This window comes from Callospermophilus lateralis, chromosome 12, assembly GCF_048772815.1.
Source record: "Callospermophilus lateralis isolate mCalLat2 chromosome 12, mCalLat2.hap1, whole genome shotgun sequence".
NCBI classification, from domain to species: domain Eukaryota; kingdom Metazoa; phylum Chordata; class Mammalia; order Rodentia; family Sciuridae; genus Callospermophilus; species Callospermophilus lateralis.
The window spans coordinates 66,459,988-66,482,616 of record NC_135316.1 but is presented as its reverse complement, the minus strand read 5'-3'; the positions used below and the strand labels follow the sequence as shown (position 1 = coordinate 66,482,616).

Below are 22,629 nucleotides of genomic sequence, written 5' to 3'. Positions count from 1 at the left end.
TTCCTCTATTCCGCCATCTTCCCTTTTGGGAATGGTCAATGCAGTTTTTAAAAGAGAATTTGACAGTATATCAAAAGAAAACAATGTGCACATATTTGATTTTTTTTATTGGTTGTTCAAAACATTACATAGTTCTTGATATATCATATTTCACACTTTGATTCAAGTGGGTTATGAACTCCCATTTTTACCCCGTATACAAATTGCAGAATCGCATCGGTTACACATCCACATTTTTACATAATGCCATATTAGTAACTGTTGTATTCTGCTACCTTTCCTATCCTCTACTATCCCCCCTCTCCTCCCCTCCCATCTTCTCTTTGTTCCCAATCTACTGAAATTCATTTCTCTCCTTGTTTTTTTTCCATTCCCCTCACAACCTCTTATATGTAATTTTGTGTAACAATGAGGGTTTCCTTCCATTTCCATGCAATTTCCCTTCTCTCTCCCTTTCCCTCCCACCTCTCGTCCCTGTTTAATATTAATCTTCTTCTCATGTTCTTCCTCCCTGCTCTGTTCTTAGTTGTTCTCCTTATATCAAAGAAGACATTTGGTATTTGGTTTTTAGGAATTGGCTAGCTTCACTAAGCATAATCTGCTCTAGTGCCATCCATTTCCCTGCAAATTCCATGATTTTGTCATTTTTTAGTGCTGCGTAATACTCCATGGTGTATAAATGCCACATTTTTTTATCCATTCATCTATTGAAGGGCAACTAGGTTGGTTCCACAGTCTAGCAATTGTGAATTGTGCTGCTATGAACATCGATGTAGCAGTATTCCTGTAGTACGCTATTTTAAGGTCTTCAGGGAATAGTCCGAGAAGGGCAATAGCTGGGTCAAATGGTGGTTCCATTCCCAGCTTTCCCAGGAATCTCCATGCTGCTTTCCAGATTGGCCATACCAGTTTGCAGTCCCACCAGCAATGTACAGGAGTACCCTTTTCCCCACATCCTCTCCAGCACTTGTTGTTGTTTGACTTCCTAATGGCTGCCAATCTTACTGGAGTGAGATGGTATCTTAGGGTGGTTTTGATTTGCATTTCTCTGACTGCTAGAGATGGTGAGCATTTTTTCATGTACTTGTTGATTGATTGTATGTCCTCCTCTGAGTAGTGTCTGTTCAGGTCTTTGGCCCATTTGTTGATTGGGTTATTTGTTTTCTTATTGTTTAATTTTTTGAGTTCTTTGTATACTCTGGATATTAGGGCTCTATCTGAAGTGTGAGGAGTAAATATTTGTTCCCATGATGTAGGCTCTCTATTTACCTCTCTTATTACTTCTCTTGCTGAGAAAAAAACTTTTTAGTTTAAATAAGTCCCATTTGTTTATTCTTGTTATTAACTCTTAGATTATGGGCGTCCTATTAAGGAATTTGGAGCCCGACCCCACAGTATGTAGATTGTAGCCAACTTTCTTTTGTTTCGATTTCATTAATTTCAGCTCTGATTTTAATTATTTCTTGCCTTCTACTTCTTTTGCTGTTGTTTTGCTCTTCTTTTTCTAGGATTTTGAGATGAAGTATTAGGTCATTTATTTGTTGGTTTTTTCTTTTTTTTAAGGAATGAACTCCAAGCAATGAATTTTCCTCTTAGAACTGCTTTCAATGTGTCCCATAGATTCCGATATGTTGTGTCTGTGTTTTCATTTATCTCTAAGAATTTTTTAATTTCCTCCTTGATGTCTTCTATAACCCATTGATCATTCAGTAACCTATTGTTCATTCTCCAAGTGATGCATGATTTTTCCTTCCTTCTTTTATCGTTGATTTTCAGTTTCATTCCATTATGATCAGATAAGATGCATGGTATTATCTCTACTCCTTTATACTGTCTACGAGTTGCCCTGTGACATAATATATGATCTATTTTTGAGAAGGATCCATGTGCTGCTGAGAAAAAAGTGTAACTGCTTGATGTTGGGTGGTATATTCTATATATGTCAATTAAGTCTAGGTTATTAATTATGTTATTGAGTTCTATAGTTTCTTTATTCAACTTTTGTTTGGAACATCTGTCCAGTGGTGAGACAGGTGTGTTGAAGTCTCCCATGATTATTGTATGGTGGTCTATTAGACTCTTGAACTTGAGAAGAGTTTGTTTGATGAACATAGCTGCACCATTGTTTGGGGCATATATATTTATGATTGTTATGTCTTGGTGGTGTATGGTTCCCTTGAGCAGTATGTAGTGTCCTTCTTTATTTCTTTTGATTAACTTTGGCTTGATGTCTATTTTATTTGATATGAATATAGACACTCTTGCTTGTTTCCGAGGTCCATATGAGTGATATGATTTTTCCCAACCTTTCACCTTCAGTCTATGTATGTCTTTTCCTATCAAATGCGTCTCCTGTAGGCAGCATATTGTTGGATCTTTTTTTTGAAATCCATTCTACTAGCCTGTGTCTCTTGATTGGTGAGTTTAAGCCATTAACATTTAGGGTTATTATTGAGATATGGATTGTACTTCCCGCCATGTTTGTTTATTTATGTTACTTAACATGGTTTGTTTTTCCTCTTTCATTATTTTTTCCCTTTACTGTACTACCTCCCGCTGTTGGTTTTCATTGTTATTTTCCATTTCCTCTTTCTGTAATGTTTTGCCGAGGATGTTTTGAAGAACTGGTTTTCTAGCTGTAAATTCTTTTAACTTTTGTTTATCGTGGAAGGTTTTAATTTCATTTTCCATCCTGAAGCTTAATTTCACTGGATACACAATTCTTGGTTGGAACCCATTTTCTTTCAGCGTTTGAAATATGTTGTTCCAGGATCTTCTAGCTTTCAGAGTCTGTGTTGAAAGGTCAGCTGTTATCCTGATTGGTTTACCCCTAAATGTAATCTGCTTCCTTTCTCTTGTAGCTTTTAAAATTCTCTCCTTATTCTGTATGTTGGGCATCTTCATTATAATGTGTCTAGGTGTGGACCTCCTACGATTTTGTACATTCAGCGTCCTGTAGGCTTCTAGGATTTTGGATTCTGTTTCATTCTTCAAGTCTGGGAAGTTTTCTCGTATGATTTGCTTAAACAGATTGCTCGTTCCTTTGATTTGGACCTCTATACCTTCCTGTATCCCAATGACTCTTAAGTTTGGTCTCTTTATGTTATCTCATATTTCTTGGATGTTCTGCTCTTGGTTTCTTAACAGTCTTGCTGAGCTGTCTATGTTCTTTTCAAGTTGAAATACTTTGTCTTCATTGTCTGATATTCTATCTTCTAAGTGTTCTACTCTGCTGGTAGTACTCTCATTTGAGTTTTTAATTTGGTTTATTGCTTCCTGCTTTTCTAGGATTTACGTTTGTTTGTTTTTTATAACCTCTATCTCCCTGTATAGTTGATCTTTTGCTTCTTGGATTTGTTTTTGTAATTCATTGTCAAAGTGATCTTTCATTGTCTGATTTTGCTGTCTAATGTCTTCCTTGAGACTCCAGATCATCTGAAGCATGTATATCCTGAATTCTTTATCTGACATTCCATCTGTTGCAGGTATTACGTCTTCTAAAGTTGAGTTGACCTGCATTGCTTGTGGTCCTTTCTTTCCTTGTCTTTTCAGACTGCTCACGTTTTTTTCTGCTTTGTGAAACTGTTGTGTTATTGAATTTTTCCCCTGTATATTTGTATTGCTCTTGTATAGTTGCAAAGTCTTCCTTTCCAGATTTCTCCGGAAAATCACTTCCAAAGGCTTCTTAACCACAGGGGTAGGCACAGTCACAGCAATGACTCCTCTTCTTGGTACATATTTTCTGATAGTCAACTTTTCATCACTGTTATATTAGCTCATCTCATGAAACAGTAAAGAAGTCCAGCCTAATTTATTGATCTTTAAAATGCATGGGAGGTTAGTAGACCTCTTGTTTTAATAGATGATGAGTCCATGATCTGCCATTTGCTTCCTGATAGCGGCACCACCCCTTCCTCTTTTGTTTTACTGTCTGGGCCTTGGGGAGCCAGTTCTTGGGAGGCAGCCACTGGTGCCCCAGCCCTGAAGCTTGGTCCATGTGCACATATTTGAATTCAGGACATCTAGCAATCTTTCTTCCAAATATATTATAAAACACATAAACTTATGTTTATAAGGATGTTTATTGTAGCGCTGTTTGTAATCACATAAAACTGCAAGTGAACATAGCAATGATGTATATTTAAGAGATTAATGAGATAAAAAATGGTAAGTAGAATTCTTTTAGCCATTAAAAAGAATGAGATGAATCTATAAAAGAGTCCTGGCTATGGTAAATAAAAAAAATAAAGTTGTAAGGCCATATATATAGTACGATACCATTTATGATAAAAGGAAGAAAAGAAGTATATACACATTTGTGTATACTTTGAAAAGTTCCAGAAGGATGCACAAGAAGTAGTTAATCAAGCATACATAAAATGTGTTGCAGTAGTATGACATGGAGTATGGCATGGGATAGAGAAAGGATTTTCATTGTTTTTTTTTTTTTAATTTGAAGCTTTACCTTGGATACACTCTTACTTTATGATTAAAAAAATATAATTAAAAAGAAAAATACTGGGCAGAGCTTTTGGGGTAATGAGATATTCACATTGTCTCATAAATTACTTATCAATGAGAAAAGAAAAAATATACTTAAAATGGAAATATTTGGCATCACCATCTCTAATGATGGTGGTCAAATTTAGCATCATCTTGTGGGGAAACCTGAGTAGTTAAAATTTCCCACAATTAAACAGTACTTTTGTGAATGAATCATAAATGAATTTATTTTATTTGAGAGTTGTTTATGCTCATGCACATTACCTATAAATGCCAATAGGTAACAGGTATTATTAGATATTTTCCACATAACTTTTCAAAACTATAGTGAATTTTTATGTGTTTATTATTTTAAAACTTTGACTTTTCATATATTATATATTTATATATATTGCAATTTTTTTCAGTTTATAAAATATTTAGAGTACCATATACATACATGGCAGTATTTTACAATTTTATATATTCCTGATGAATTCTACTCTCAATGAATATCAATTAATAAATCTGAATTGCCTCAGATTTTTTTTGAGGTTTTATTTCGTTTTCTTTTTTTTTTTTCTTCCACTTCATTTTCTGGTAGTTAGTATTTCCTTCTTGTGCCATTTATAATCAGATTCTCTCAGCTGCTTATTTAAAGGCATGCCATCACATACAGAATAAAATCCGGACCCTGTAATATGACCTACAATATCCTATAGGATCAAATCTTTGTCCATCTCATCTCCTTAAACTTTTTCTTATGCCTTCTAGGCTCTAACCACAGTTGCCTTTCTTTGTCCTTACATTTTCTCTGCTTGGTGTGATCTTCCAATACTTTATAATCCTGCCTTTCCCTAATTCTACCCCTTTTCCACATATATTGTACTGAACCATGCTATCGTATTACACAATATAATCTTCAGAGCATTAATCACCATCTGAAGTTACCTAATTACTTCTTGCCTTCCACATTAATTGTCTGTGTTCCCCACTAGACTATAACTGACTTGCTCACTTCTGGCACCTAAAAATTATATAGATCATAACTGATACTCATGTTTGATTATTGATTTCATCTTTAAATAATTTACCTTGAGAAAATCTTTAGTAAATTACGAATAAATTTGTTCTGGATGTTCCATTGGCTTTCCTATGATTAATATGTTGATCTTCTTGCATGTATTTTTGAATCATCAAAATGGATAATTCTCAATTGAGTTCTAGATTTATGAAGTCGCCAATTGACTACCAGCTAGTCATATGTTTATTAGACCAAAAGACCTTTACATTTAGTTAGAAATTCCTTTTATTTCTTTAGTATTTTTAACCATTGAATCTGATGTCTAGACTGGAGAGTCACTATCTTTATTCACCGTCAGGTGATGACTGATAACCTAGGTGGGTCAACATAGGTGAAAAATACCTGTGGCTGTCAGGTAGGTATTGAGCCTGGGGTTTCCAGTGTGGTTAGTATTATATGTGCCTATGTCTGATGTCTCCATGATCAAGAATGGGTGTTTCAGCTGGAAACCTTGGCAAAACTTCCAAATCCCGAGTTAGAGGTCATAGCCATTGGTTTCTTTACTCATTCTCAGGCTGTACTAAGGATGGTTGATGAGGAAGAGAGAAATTGGAACTTAATTGCTACCTTTGAATTCCTGAATGAAATTAATAAAATAAGAAATAGGGAATTTATATTTTTTCAAAGTAAATTTATTTTTCTGATTGTTAAAGTCATAAATATTCACTATATATGTGCATGTATTTATATTTATTTATTAACAATATGTAGTGAATGATATGTTCCAGGTGCTATCTAATTGCAGTGAATAAAGAAAACCCCAAGCATTTCTGTCATTATAGAGCTTGTGTTTTAGTAGGGAAAACAAAGAAAACAAAGGATCGTATAATAGGAAAAATTGTAAATAGCATAGGGTAGTATTTTAAAATTACTTGAAATGTTCCCCTCAAAGACCAAAAATGTGAATGTTTTTCTGTATTTTTGTCTATATGCGTATTTCTTTATTATGTGTCATGAATTATTTTTACAAAAATGGTATACCACATATATAAAAGTTTTTTTTATACCTGACATTTTTATTGGCAGCATCTCTCTGTGACTTAGCTATTTCTCAAAAATATGATTTTTAGTGTTTGTACAATATTTTATCAAATAGAATACTGTTGTCTAACATTCTCATTTTGTCTACCTTCCCACATTGTTAGTCATTCAGGTTCTTTCACTATTACAAATAATGTTTGATGAATATCATTGTATCATGTTATTATCTCTGATGAATTTTTTTGACTGAAATCCTAGAGGTATTCTCACTAATTAAAAGGTCTAGAAAGTTTTAAAAGTCTTATTATTTATTGTTAAGCCTCTTTCTAAAAAGGGTATACCCATCACACTCTTCTCTAATCCTTTGAATCATTGTCTCATGGTATATATATTGAGTGTATCTATATACTTTGGCAAATTGATGGGCTTTAATTTATATTGAAAATTATTAAGTAGGTGTGTCTTTTTAAATACTTATTGGCTATTTCGTATAAGATGTCAGTAAGTGGACTTATATGGGTGGAAAAGACATACTGATAAAAGAAATTATAGCCTATAAAAATATAATTTATATCTTCTTATCTATGTAAATATTTGCCATAACTTATCCACTTGTTATGAACATACTTTTATTACTTTTTGTGGAATTCCTTTGCTATGTAGTTTATAAGGTAAGCTTTTAAAAATAAGAATTATTTAAATAATGAAAATATGAACATATATTAGTATATTTAACACCCAAGGAGAAATAAGGAGACTAACCTAGATATTTTGCTGTCACATGAACTTTCATTTGCCCTAGAAGATAAAGTAACCTAAAAAAGTCCTAAGTCATTGTAACCTTAAAAATCTATTACTATCTTTATTTTTGTATGTTGATATAGTCATGTTCCGTTTACATTCTTGTGATTCCAAAGAGCTGGGAAAAGGAGACTTTTAAATAAAAATGTAATTTCTTATACTACTCAAGTATAAACCAATACAACTTACCTATACTATGAATAAATTACAGTCTGATTTTCTGCCTGGCCAAGTGGAGATATCAAATGTAAGATAGTTGTAGCTTTGTGGATTAGTCTCTGTGTCCTCTATTCTGTACCATTGGTCCACCCGCCTGTTTTGGTACCAGTACCATGCTGTTTTTGTTACTATTGCTCTGTAATATAGTTTGAAATCTGGTATTGCTATACCACCTGATTCACATTTCCTGCCTAGAATTGCTTTTGCTATTCTGGGTCTTTTATTTTTCCATATGAATTTCATGATTGCTTTATCTATTTCTACAAGAAATGCCTTTGGGATTTTGATTGGCATTGTATTAAACCTATAGAGAGCTTTTGGTAATATCGCCATTTTGATGATGTTAGTTCTGCCTATTCATGAACAGGGTATATTTTTCCATCTTCTAAGATCTTCTTCTACTTCTCTTTTTAGGGTTCTGTAGTTTTCATTGTATAAATCTTTCACCTCTTTTGTTAGGTTGATTCCCAAGTATTTTATTTTTTTTTTGAGGATATTGTGAATGGAGTGTTTTTCCTCATTTCCGTTTCAGAAGTTTTGTTGCTGATATACAGAAATGCCTTTGATTTATGCATGTTGATTTTATATTCTGCCACTTTGCTGAATTCATTTATTAGTTCTAGTAGTTTTTTTGTAGACCCTTTTGGGTCTTCTAGGTATAGAATCATGTCACCTGCAAACAGTGATAATTTAAGTTCTTCTTTTCCTATTTTTATGCCTTTAATTTCTTTCGTTTAATTGCTCTGGCCAGTGTTTTGAGAACTATATTGAATAGAAGTGGAGATAGAGGGCATCCCTGTCTTGTTCCAGATTTTAGAGGGAATGCCTTCAATTTTTCTCCATTCAGAATGATGCTAGCCTGAGGCTTAGCATAGATAGCTTTTACAATGTCAAGGAAAGTTACTGTTATCCCTAGTTTTTCTAATGTTTTGAACATAAAGGGATGCTGTACTTTGTCGAATGCTTTTTCTGCATCTATCGAGATGATCATATGGTTCTTACTTTAAGTCTATTGATGTGGTGAATAACATTTATTGATTTCCGTATATTGAACCATCCTTGCATCCCAGGGATGAATTCTACTTGATCATGGTGCACAATTTTTTTGATGTGCCTTTGTATCCGATTCGCCAGAATTTTATTGAGGATTTTTGCACCTAGGTTCATCAGAGATATTGGTCTGTAGTTTTCTTTCTTTGAAGTGTCTTTGTCTGGTTTTGGAATCAGGGTGATGTTGGACTCATAGAATGAATTTGGCAGAGCTCCCTCTTTTTCTATTTCCTGAAATAACTTGAAAAGTATTTGCCGCAGTCCGGCAGCAGCAGAATAACCGGGGGGGTGACGAATGACTTGTGTACGTTGATGCAGCAGGAATAGGAGCCCTTTATTGTAGGATAACAGAGGTATTTTTACATTTTGCACAGCTTATCTTAATTAGCATAAACTAGATACAGCAGTCAACCAATCAGGAATCTCCACACTTAATGGCTTGCTTTTGTTACTTCACAAACCACTCCCTCTGGCATTTTGCCAGGCGCCATGCAGACTTGTTTACAGACTCTAACAATTCTCTGTCAATATACCAGGTGCCATCCTGACTTGTTTACAGACCTTAGCATTTCCCCCTTTTGTTTAATTTAAATAACGACCATAGTGTTTTTTACAGAAACACCATAAATAACCTGCTAGAAACAGAAAGGGAGGATACAAAATGTTACAATACCAAGGCAATTGATGGCTCCATGCAAGAAGCCCTTGGAAAAATTATACCAGCAATGACACCATTAGCAAAGATATTGAGTTATAATTTGTTGTAGATTACAGTTTGTTGTCTCAGTCCAGGTAAAGCAGTGTCTCAATAGATTAACTCACAGTCCAGGTAAATCACAGTCCAGGTAAGTTCTGCAGGCAGCTAGCTTAAGTTGTAGCAGCAGAAACAGCAACAGTTCCGAAGTCTCGTCTGTTTCTTAGCCGAAGTTTCTTTCAGTTCTCAGCCGAAGTTTCCTCCGGCTCTCAGCAACACTGTAAATTCTTTCACCTTTGTTTTCACTGGCACTGGGATGAAGGCAGGAACTCCGGATGGCTAAAGAAAATCCTGTAGCATTTCACTAAGAAAACAACCTTCTGAACAATTTAGTATATATCTCAAGGTTTTTTACATTTGAAATAAGCCTTAATAGTGCTCATTACTCATCAGCCTCCAGGTGTGGGAGACCCATTGTAGTTACTGGCCTTGAAAATGATCAAACTTCAGGGACGCCAGTAGCGTCTTCTGCCAGCTGTAGCATCCCGGGCAGCCCCAGGTGGCCCTGGGGAGAGTCCCAGACTCAAACTGTTTTCGGGCACAGGGAGCAAAAGCCTGCGAGACTGTGCCTCCAGGTCAGGTCTAGATTTGGGCTCACAGTGGCGATCCGCTCCCCCGGGCAGGGGGGCGGGGAAGAGCCGGCAACTGCTGCTTGAAAAATTCTTGCTGCGCCATGATTGGCTTGCGCACGTGGCAACCGCTGCCCCGATTCCGATTCACGCACCCTCCGGTAACGAAAAGTAATCAGTAATAGCCTTTTGCTGCAACTTTTTTCTTGATAATCCTTCTTCTTCTGAACTTTCTTTTTCTTTTTGACTAGAGTTTCTGGGCTTTTATCAACACATGCCCTAATTATTCTTGGTTCCACTGGGGTGCCTTTTTCCCTTATCAATTTACTTCTCACCCCTTCCATATTTTCATCACAAAGACAATACAACATTTCAAGACAAAACAAGACACAAACATACTGTATCAATCTTCCCCATTTTCTCGAAATGGCCATTTTTCCTCTCACCCTATCTGCCTAGGGACGAGCAGATTGCTCCCGTCCTATCTATGGATGGGCAGCTTTTTTCGTCACTTACCCCCGAGTGTCCCGGGGCTCCCCGTAACAGGCCACCATCTGCCACAGCCCGGCTGGCTGGGCAAAATATCCGGGGGGTGACGAATAACTTGTGTACGTTGATGCAGCAGGAATAGGAGCCCTTTATTGTAGGATAACAGAGGTATTTATACATTTTGCACAGCTTATCTTAATTAGCATAAAATAGATACAGCAGTCAACCAATCAGGAATCTCCACACTTAATGGCTCGCTTTTGTTACTTCACAAACCACTCCCTCTGGCATTTTGCCAGGCGCCATGCAGACTTGTTTACAGACTCTAACAATTCTCTGTCAATATACCAGGTGCCATCCTGACTTGTTTACAGACCTTAGCAGTATTGGTATTAATTCGTCTTTAAAGGTTTTGTAAAACTCCGCTGTATACCCATCCGGTCCTGGGCTTTTCTTGGTTGGTAGTCTTTTGATTGCTTTTTCTATTTCATCCATTGAAATTGGTCTGTTTAAATTGTGTGTATCCTCCTGACTCAGTCTGGGCAAATTTTATTGGAATATAGGTTTTCAAAATAATTTCTAATTGTCTTCTGTATTTCTGTAGCATCTGTTGTGATATTGCCTTTTTCATCCCGTATGTTAGTAATTTGAGTTCTCTCTCTTCTTCTCTTCGTTAGCATGGCTAAGGGTCTGTCGATCTTATTTATTTTTTCAAAGAACCAACTTTTAGTTTTGTTAATTTTTTCAATGGTTTCTTTTGTTTCAATATCGTTAATTTCCGCTCTGATTTTAATTATTTCTTGCCTTCTGCTACATTTGCTGTTGCTTTGCTCTTCCTTTTCTAGGGCTTTGAGATGAAGTATGAGCTCATTTATTTGTTGGTTTTTTCTTTTTTTGAGCAATGACCTCCAGGCGATGAATTTCCCTCTTAAAACTGCTTTCATTGTGTCCCATAGATTCCTATATGTTGTGTCTGTATTTTCATTTATCTCTAAGAATTTTTTGATTTCCTCCTTTATGTCTTCTGTAACCCATTGATCATTCAGTAACATATTTTTTATTTTCCATGTGATGTAGGATTTTTCCTTCCTTCTTTTATCATTGATTTCCAGTTTCATTCCATTATGATCCGATAAAATGCATGGTATTATCTCCACCCCTTTATATTTACTGAGGGTTGCCCTATGGCATAATATATGGTCTATTTTTGAGAAGGATCCATGTGCTGCTGAGAAAAAAGTATATCCACTTGATGATGGTTGATATATTCTATATATGTCAGTTAAGTCTAGGTTATTGATTGTGATATTGAGTTCTATAGTTTCTTTATTCAACTTTTGTTTGGAGGATCTGTCCAATGGTGAGAGAGGTGTGTTGAAGTCACCCATAATTATTGTGTTGTGGTCTATTTGATTCTTGCACTTGAGGAGAATTTGTTTTATGAACGTCGCAGCACCATTATTTGGTGCATAAATATTGATAATTGTTATGTCTTGTTGGTGAATGGATCCTTTTAACAGTATATAATGTCCTTCCTTATCCCTTTGGATTAACTTAGTCTTGAAGTCGATTTTATTCGATATGAGGATGGCCACCCCTGCTTGCTTCCGAGGACCGTGTGCGTGGTATCTTTTTCCCCACCCTTTCACCTTCAGCCTGTGTATGTCTTTTCCAATCAGCTGTGTCTCCTGGAGGCAACATATTGTTTTACTTGTTTTTTTAATCCATGTTACCAGCTTATGTCGCTTTATTGGAGAGTTTAAGCCATTAACGTTTAGAGTTACTATTGATATATGGTTTGTACTGTCAGCCATGTTTGATTATTTATCTTTTTTTTTTTTTAATTTAGTTTGTTTCTCCATGATTAGCTTTCCCCCCTGCCCTCTGTCTTTACCGAGGCACTTCCCACTGATGGTTTTGGTTGTTATTTTTCATTTCTTCCTCGTGTAGGGCTTTGCTCAAGACACTTTGCAATGCTGGTTTTCTGGCTGCAAATTCTTTTAGCTTTTGTTTATCATGAAAGATTTTTATTTCGTTGTCATACCTGAAGCTTAATTTTGCTGGATACAGAATTCTTGGTTAGCATCCATTGTCTTTCAGTGTTTGAAATACGATATTCCAGGATCTTCTCGCTTTCAGTGTCTTTGATGAAAAATCCGTTGTTAACCTTATTGGTTTACCCCTGAATGTAATCTGCCTCCTTTCTCTTGTAGCTTTTAATATTTTCTCTTTGTTCTGTATATTGGCTATCTTCATAACAATGTGTCTTGGCGTTGGTCTACTGTGATTTTGTGTGCTCGGTGTTCTGTATGCATCTACAATTTGTATATCCGTTTCCTTTTTTATTTCTGGAAAGTTTCTGTTATTAATATAAAATATAATTAAAATATAATTAAATAGTTATATTTTAATATATTCTATTTTGGATTATTCTGAATTCCTTCATTATTACTAAACCCCTTTAAGACTTCAAAAATACCACATGGTTTACTGCTACTTATTATTAAAAGTAACTCTTAATTGAATAATAAATACCATCAATCAAAAAATAAGGTTTTTATCTTGTCTAGATGTCATTTATTTACTTTAGCAAATAAGCAAAGCATTACTTGTAAATTATACCTCATTTGTGGACGTTAAAATTACTTTCTCCATGTAACCAGTGTTAAAATTTCAAAGTTGGATTTCAGAAGTTCATTCACAAATGAAATATTTAGAATTTAGAATACATTTTGTACTTGCACCAGACCATTTGAACTGCACTGCTGTGTGTCTTAAGTATCTCTTATTCAGCTGGGGAAGAACTCTCTCTGTTTACTTTGACCTCTATGTTAGACAGAGCTCAGCCCTTGCTTCTTATTATGTTACTATCATAGTCTGAACAGCTCTTATCTACTTATTAATGTTAACTGTTTCGCAGATTTATATAACTCTAAAAATATCAAGGGAGATAAAAGGAAACTTTTGTTGGAGAAGATGTATGTCATGCTAGGTGTTTTATGTCATTGCATTTTAATCTACAAAAAATGACTTTCTGGTTTAATAGGTGAAGTAACTGAAGCTTATTGGCGATGGTCAGAAAAATAGCAGAAGTGGGATTTGAACCAGCTCTGTAAAATTCCAAGCCTCATATTCTTTCCACCAAATTATGCTACTTCCCTATAAAATGATTGTGATCATGATGATCACATGGATGACTACAGTAACCAGTGACAATTATGGTAATATTTATAATGACAGCAGGTATTTTTAAAAAAGAAAATTAGATTGTTCTTTGTTTTCCCAAATAAATGACAACTATAATCAGTTGTCAATGCCATATATTATGTATTCACAGTTTATTTGGGTCAGATGTTATAATCATGGCAAAATATAATGCGATTTATATTTGCAAAAATAGGCCAATTAGCTTGCTTGGTTGGGTCATAATTCTAATGAGGCTAAGTCTATAGGTTTCATACATGAGCAAACTAATATTGTACTGGGAGACATTCCTGCTGCAAACTGTCCCTACCTTTATTGGGTTTTTTTTAAAGGAAGAATTTTATTCAATAAACAAATATTAATGGTGTCCATTGTTTGCACAATCCTGTTTTAGGCACCAGAAATACAGCCATGTATAGAACAAATAAAATCCCATGTACTTCTTTATAGTGAAAACATTCAGAGTCCTTCTTTCTTTTTGAAATGTGCAGTACAGCACTGTTATCTACAGTTGACCTACTGTGCAATTATACAGTTGAACTTGCTCCAAAATGTAACATAGTATTTCTTATTGTTTTCCCCATCCCTTCTTCCCTGAAAGTCTTCCTAGACACTGGTAACCACCATTCTACTCTTTATTTCTAGGAGATTAACTTTTTTAGATTCCACATGAGTGAGATCATGAAATATTTGTCTTTCTGTGCTTAGCTTATTTGACTTAACATAATGTTCCAGAAAATGACAGGATAGTATTCCATTGTGTTGATTGTTTTTTGACAGTTTACCATGTGCCAGAAATTATTCAGTCTTTAACACAGTCTCTGTGATAAGCATTATAATGAGTCTACATTCAGAAACAAATGGAGGTTTAGGGAGATAAAATGACTAAGCTAAATCCTGGATAGCAAGTAAGTGGTGTAACAACTGCTGTAGTCTCTTGTGTTGCTGTAACAAAATACCTGAGACTGGGTAATATATAATGAACAAAAATGTATTGTCTCATAGTTCTGGGGACTGGGAAGTCCAAGGTCAAGTGTCTGTCTGAGAAGGACTTCCTTGCTGTATTATCCTATGGCTGAAGGGTAGAAGAGTAATAGAGTATGGAGCAGGATGAGAGAGAGGAGGAAGAAGGAGAAGGGAGAGATGGAGTGGAAGAGTAAAAGGGAGAGGGTGAGGGTGAGGGAGAGAGAGAGAGAGAGAGAGAGACAGACAGACAAGAGGAGAGTGAGGAGTCAGGCCAAACTCATCCAATTATCAGGAATTTATCAGAGTAAGTAAACTTCTGCCAAGTTATGACATAAATCTATTCATGAGGGCAGAACCTTCATGTCCTAATTACCTCTTAAGGTCTACCTCTTAATACTGTTATGATAGGGATTAAGTTTCCAATACATGAACTTTGGGGAACATATTTAAATTATTGCTCTATCTAAATCTATTAAGATATTTTAAAATAAAGAACTTAAAATGTAGTTTTTAAACTTTTTCTTTGTCTTCTCAGTACTTTTACATTGTAGTCTTTTTGAGGAAGTATGAATTTGTTTGGGATCATTTTTGTGAAATAATAGTTACATTAACAATAACTTGCATTTTAACCAATTCAGCTTTAAATTTTTTCTAGTACTACTTTGATTCAGAAGTTGCACAATACCTCTTGAGGATATTTTCATTTAGTAAAAATGAGGACACAGATGTCCAGATTAATTGTCTGCCTAAGGTCTTATATCAAATCAGAAGCAAATCTAGAATAGGGGCTTGGATAGTTTTTGATTTTAGGTCATGTACTTACTTTTGTTTTGAAATTTTTCATGTCCATGTGTTGAGTTGTTAAAGCTGTGATATGAGATGGCTGGGCTAAAAGAATCTTTTTGCAATTTACATTTGAAAAAATTAGGTCTCTGGAAGTTTTGTGGCTTGAAGGACAAAAGGTATCCTTAAAATTGGCCTAATTTCTATTTTAAGGAACGATCATAACTAGTCATTCCTCTTAAAAATGTATGTGCATTGCTCCTTTGTTTTCTTATACAATTTCAGAAATCTTTTACTACAATTACTGAGCAATCTATGTAGAAAAATTTCAAAATATCTAAACGAAGTCTCTCATGCTTGAGCTTATTCTATTCTGTTCTCATAACAAGTGTAGGCATAGATAACTGTCATCCTTCATATAAAAATTCTTTCTAAACTTACATAACAACATCTTTTAACTGAATGGCTGCATTTTTATTCCATAAATGTTAATAGCCTGCTGTGAGCTAGTTTTATACTGGTATACTTAAAACATGGGGTTCTCATCCTTTGAAGACTTCTGAATCCTACTAAGATGTGAGAGAACAGTGCAAGTGTCCTGTTGATCCTCCAATCTTAAATGCTGAACAAACAGAGGGTGAAGGGGGTGGGGCATTAGTGCAGGGAGGGTAAGATGCTTAGGCCTCTATCAGGAATAACAATTTTTTTTCTCTCCAATTGAGATTTATGTGTAACATAATAATTTTGATAGAATACATAATGTACTTTGTATTTGCTTTAGTCAGTTACTTATTTTTAAATTTTATTTTCTTCTCTACAAATGCAAACTGTATTACAGTAGTAAAGTTTGGAAGTACTGATTAAAGCATTTAGCTTATTTTATAGACTATTTTAAGGAAGAATTAGGAAGCAAGTTGATACTAAAGTAGTAAATAGATGTTATTAGTTCTATAAATTTGAGTGTTCAAACTTTGTTACCAAAGATCATCTACTTAAGGTTTTCTCTTAAATGTATTTCTGCCTACATTTAAAAATTTTAATTTTCACATGTTCTGGTCTCCAACCATGCAACCAAAGGGCAACTAGGGAAGAAAGTTAAAATTCTTTGGTGATCCTTTGCTTATCATTTTTCCTTCTTTTTCCCTCTTAAAAATTTACCATTCTTTTGGATTTGTAATTCTCTCTTTATATTTTCATCTTTGGATCCAGTTGGACTAATACATTCATTCTCATTGTGATGAAAATTATGTGTAAATTTAAGAAATAGTTAATGTTATATTAATAAGAAAGAAAGTTTGGGAAGATTTATTGTTTTAACTTTAAAGATATTCTTAGTAAAGATGAGGCAAGTCCTATACTCATGGATCTTATTGCTAAAAAAGTACCTTATAGATGGTTTGGTCCAACATCAAGTAGCAACTTTCTTAGTTTTATTTCAATCTTATGCATTCTCTTTCTGTGGCCCTCTGCTATCTCCCCCTCCTACTTAACATCATTTGAACATATCCATATCTTTGAATCATTCAAACACTGGCCTCTACCACTCATATTGTTCCTAACTCTTCTTTTGCAGTAAGCTTCTTCCTTCTCTTCTTCATGGGGAATTATCTTTGGAATGTTGCTCAGTTTGGGTCTTGGTGTTTCCTCATGATTTATAATTATGCAGTTTTAGTACGACTACTATAGAAGTGATAGGTTTATTTCATATTAGAAGTCTAGTATGTGACCTCTACTGTGTAAATGTACCTGTATGCATTTTACTCTAGAGAAGAGGTGCAAGAAATATGGATCAGGTTTTCAAGAGGACATTACATGGTATTATCTTTTCTCAACTTTGTGGTCACAATACCTCCATTAGAGTAGACGAAAGAATGCCTTTGTATATTTGGCTCCTGTTTCTGATCCCTCTACAAGGCTTATCCTGAAAATATTCAGTGAGTAGTAGACCAGAGTCTACCTGAGGTGCATAAAAGCAGAGCTGCAGTGTTTGTTGTTGTTCTGTGTTCTCCAGCCTTTGTTTTCTCAGGCCCCACAGTTGGCTAACCACTGAATTTTGATTGGTAGTTCTAATTTTATCTCAGTGAACATGAGTTTTAAAACTTATGAAGTTTTAAAAAGTCCAATACAGTATTTAGTCTATTGTATACAAAGATTGATAAAAAAAAAACCCTTCAGGTTTTTAAAAAATAATATTGCCCAGGTTATGATAACCTAATTAGTTTCTTTTTCTTTCTGTCTTTCTTTTTTTTTTTTTTTTTTAATTCTGAGCTATGCTTTCTTTGAGTAAATAAATTTTTGGGAAAGAAAGCTTAATTGAGACCTTACCTGAAACATGAATTTTTATAAAAAAGTAATTTGTATTTGATTTTTTAATATCCCAGAAGTTTTGTCTTTTATATAGCTAGCAAAATGAGATTCTTAGTTTTGTTTGTTTGTTTCTTAGGAACTTCTAAATCATCTCTATCCATGCATTTAAAAATTAATAAAGCTACAGAAGAGAATTAAAATATATAGAGTAATGGTAGATTTGAAGGATTCCATGAATTGTTCTTATTCTTAAAATGGGATGATTTTAGACTAATATGATTTATTAAAATCTGATTCTTTTATAATACCACAGACACCTGAAATAAACTAAGCCCTATTATACTGTGTAAAATCCAGTGGTTTATTAAAAGGAAGCAGCCTGCAAGCTTGATTAAACAGTGCTTATTTGCTCCTCTAATCTTGAAAAATCAATACTTTACTGGTTCAGAAATTTCCTTGGGTATGAAGAAGAAGAAGAAGAAGGAGGAGGAGGAGGAAGAGGAGGAGGAGGAGGAGGAGGAGGAGGAGAGGAGGAGGAGGAGGAGGAGGAGGAGGAGGGGAGGAGGAGGAGGAGGAGGAGGAGGAGGAGGAGGAGGAGGAGAAAGTAGGGATATGTTTTCCCCCTTTCACAAGTTTAGCTCCCTTTATGGGCTGATTATAATTACTAAAGGGAAATTAAATTTTGAGTAAAGAGGTCACTTTAATTAAACACAGATTTTTCTAGTAAAGCAATATGATATGTACATGGATGGGAGAAATCACATGCAGTTCATTGTCACAAAAGTACCACATGTGAAGCAACTAATGTCAGGAAGTGACACTGGGGATCCCGTAGTATGATAGGCTTATCTGACCAATTAAGGAGCTTGGACTACTATGGAGGAGATCTGAGAGGTAAGGAGGACCTGAGCTTGGGGTGTAGTAGAAAGAGATGAGTTCAAGAGATATTAAGGAGGTTAAATCGTCAGAACATGTAGATAAATGTAAGAGGTAAGATAGGAATCAAAGGTCCTATCATGGGTGAATGGTTTTCCCATCTTAAATAGAAGAGAAGCAGATTTTTAAGGAGGGGGAAGGATGTGCTCAGTATTGAGCTGAAGAGCTTGTAGGGTCTGAATGGAGCCATCATGTGATAGAACCATATGGTCTGCAGTTTGGGTTCTGGAGATTGGGAAATCATTAGCATAGAAGTGATGTTTGGAACTGTGTAATTCAGATTAATAAGGAAGTACCTTGTAGAGTAAGAAGTGCTGTGGATTAAGGATATAGTTCTGAACATCACCTTCATTTAATGGACAGACAGAAAAAGAGAGACTTTTTCTAAGAGCATGTAATGTCATGAGGCCAAAGAAAAAGCCTTTTAAGGAAGGAGTGGTCAAATAAATTTAGCACCATTAATCTTGTCTGTTGTTCAGTGTGCAAAAGAAACATGATTGAAGGTTTCCTTTTTAAAGCTGATTTCCAAGGATTTTTTATGAAGAAGTTTTAATTCATATTTTGTTTTTATTCTACATTGTTCAGGACCTGCAAGTTAAAGGAGAAAATACACACACACACACACACACACACACACATACACACACACACATCTTCAGTAATTTATTGATATTATAGTTTTCCTGTGTCTCACCATTTGGGAGTCTTTTATTTCTCACTTTTCTCTACTATGAATTTTCTTAAGTTTATTAAAATACTTACAATACTGGCTAAGTCAGTGTATTGTAGGCTACAGTAAAACCTCCATCTAGCTTCAGGTTCGACCTGAATTCTTTTGAGGATGACTCATTTATAAACATTATGGTCTTCAAGCCTTCTTACCTAGTTTACTTGATCTTCACAAGAAGCTTGCAGAACATTTAGGGCAGATTACTTTCTTTGTTGCCTCTTCTAATTTAAGAAATCTGCTCCCTTGTTTAATTATCTTACAAGTTCATAGATAGCACTTAGTTTCTATTCCTTTGGGTACATAATCTAAGATGTTAATGCCAAAAGGAACCCTAGAGAACATCTCTTTCAATGTCTTTTTTTTTACAAGTGAATAAACAGGCACAAATAGGTAAAATCGCTTGCCTAAGATCGCATGGACAGAAAAAACTAAGATTGGAACTTAGCGTTCCTGATTCCCTGTCCCTATAACAAGAAATGCAAGTATAGTTTGCAGTATATGTAAAATTAGGTCAAGGCCCTCTGCTATCTTTAATATTCTCATTTTGCTCTTATGTGTTTTGGAAATAGTGTGCAGTTCGTGCTGCCACAGAAGGCAGAATTCTCATTTTGGAAGGCTTGGAAAAGGCCGAGAGGAATGTTCTGCCTGTGTTGAACAACTTATTGGAAAACAGGGAGATGCAGCTTGAAGATGGACGCTTCCTGATGTCTGCTGAGCATTATGACAAACTTCTGCAAGTAAGAGAAGAAAAATCCTCCTGCTTTGTCTTTGTTGTCAAACTGTGGGTAGTGTCAACTGTGGGTAGCATGTCATATAAAACACAGTTCTCTTGGAATCAGGACAAGTTTTCATTCAGATGGCCCTTATCTTTGGCAAATGAGTTTGCAGTTTTACAAGGCTGTACTTTTGCAGACCATGTCAGAGACCTCTGAGATTTCTACAGTTTCTTTTTTGTCAGTTTAATAACTGTTTTCTCTCTTAACACATTTTTCTCCTCTTTCCCCCTTTTCTTTACTCAACAATGTTTATTAAAATTCTAATGACTTTTAGACAGTGCTCAATAACTTTTGATGCCAGTGGTTTTGATTGAATTCATGCTTCCTGGCATCAGGGATACAAAGCTGAATAAAGTTCAGTTCTTAGCCTCCTGAACCTCAAACCCCAACAGGTATTGATCAAAATGAATACGATATTTAAAAGATACCCTGATGGTCCAAGCCAGGGCATCTCATGCCTGGCTTCTAACTGGATTCCCTGTTCAATTCTTATTCCTTCATACAGCAGCTAATGATTGCTTTAAAACATGCATCAGATTGCACCAGATTGGGTCACTCCTGTGCTTGACCTTACGGGCTTGCTCTTCTACTCAGGGTAAAATCTAAAATCTTTATAATGGAATTGAATGCTCTATATGATCTGGGCCCTTACTATCTCCTGCCTCTTGTCCTTCTGTCCTCTACCTCTTTTACTTCACTCCAGCTGCTAGTATTCTCTTTACCTTAAATCTGCTAAGTAGGCATTCTATTTTCAAGCCTTTGCACAGGTACTTACCTCTTCCTGAAATGTTTATTTCCCCAGGCATTTACTTGGCTTGCTCCTCTAACTTAATCAAGTGTTCAAATGTTACATTGTCAGTGAAGCTTGCCCTGACCCCCCTATTTAAAATTGTAATTTGCCCTCTGCTTCTATACATCCTAACCCTACTCTGTTTTGTTTTTCCATGTTGTTTTCTAATATCCTATATAACTTGTTTACTATTATCTGTCTCCTTGTACTAGAATATAAGTTTTGCAAGTACAGGGATTTCTTTTTACTAATGTTGTTTCTCAAATTCCTTGAACAATGTAGTGGGTGTTCATTAACTATTTGTTGGATGGATAAATAAATAAGTAAAATTAATGCTGTGCAACAAGTACAGGATATGGGGCTCTTCAAAAGGCTTTGGATGTGTCATTTAATGTCATAAATTTCAAGAAGATGCTTAGTCCTTATTCATTTAGCTCAGGCTGTACCGAATTGGAGCTGTATGTGCTAATAGCCTTTTGTGACTGATTGTTCTGCATCGTCATTCTAGGCTTTCTCACACCTTTTCTGTGCATATACATATATGCTAATCTTATTGGCCAATCACTCAAGAGCAAGACCCGTTTCTTATATTTCTTGATCCTGCTCTCGGGGTGCAAATACAAGTCCTGAACACATGAGGCACTAAATAATAGATGTTGATGCCAGAGGGTCTGATTGAACTGATGTTCCATGGCTGGTAGAACCAGGAGCATCTTTTTCTGATCCCTGCTGCCCAAAGCTGTGTCTCTATAATCAGTCTTGCAACCCTTTTAGTAGTGGGTTTCTTTCCTGTCTGTGAGAGTTTTTTGATGGTGTTTTTCTCACGCAGTATAGTAATTTCCATCTAGATCTATCCAAAGTTAATCTAATTCTCATACAATTAGAAAGGGATAATGGAGGTTTTAATCAATAAGAAGAGCTAATTTTTTTAAAGATATGTATTTAGAATCTTGTTTATTATAAACACACAAAAAATACAATATTTCACTCAGGATCTTTTCCCAAATTGGAAATTGTTTAGACCTATATTGTTTCACAAAGCAAAGTAAGTGGCTATTGAGTAGTTGAAATGTAACTGGTTCAAATTGACATGTACCATAAATGTAAAATATACACCATACTTTGATGACTTAATATAAAAGGAGAACATAAAATAGCTTGCTAATATTTTTATATTGATTACATAGTAACATAATTTTTTGAAATAGTAGGTTAACTACAAAATAATTAAACTTAGAATCATCTGTTTTAGTTATATAATTAATTGTATTTCTAGAGTTTTGTAAATTACTTATCAAATAGTATTTGCTTAAATACTGCATGTTTTTTTTAAATTATTTTTTATTGTTGGTTGTTCAAAACATTACATAGTTCTTGATATATCATATTTCACACTTTGATTCAAGTGGGATATGAACTCCCATTTTTACCCCATATACAGATTGCAGAATCACATCAGTTGCACCTCCATTGATTTACATATTGCCATACTAGTGTCTGTTGTATTCTGCTGCCTTTCCTATCCTCTACTATCCCCCCTCCCCCCTCCCCTTCCCTCTTCTCTCTCTACCCCCTCTACTGTAATTCATTTCTCCCCCTTATATTTTCCCCCTTTCCCCTCACTTCCTCTTGTATGTAATTTTGTATACCCCTGAGGGTCTCCAAGAAGAGCTAAATTTTTATTCCTTCATTTTGCTATAGTTCACGT

The 22,629-nt window shown here is 35.1% G+C and overlaps 1 protein-coding gene across 1 annotated transcript in view; it reads left to right on the top strand.

The window, feature by feature from the left end:
- Positions 1-22,629, top strand: part of Vwa8 (von Willebrand factor A domain containing 8) — a 392,265-nt gene that overhangs the window by 54,871 nt on the left and 314,765 nt on the right. The window contains exon 5 of the mRNA XM_076872295.1: positions 19,925-20,092. Coding sequence (XP_076728410.1) covers positions 19,925-20,092 — 168 coding nt within the window. The remainder of the gene's footprint in view (positions 1-19,924; positions 20,093-22,629) is intronic.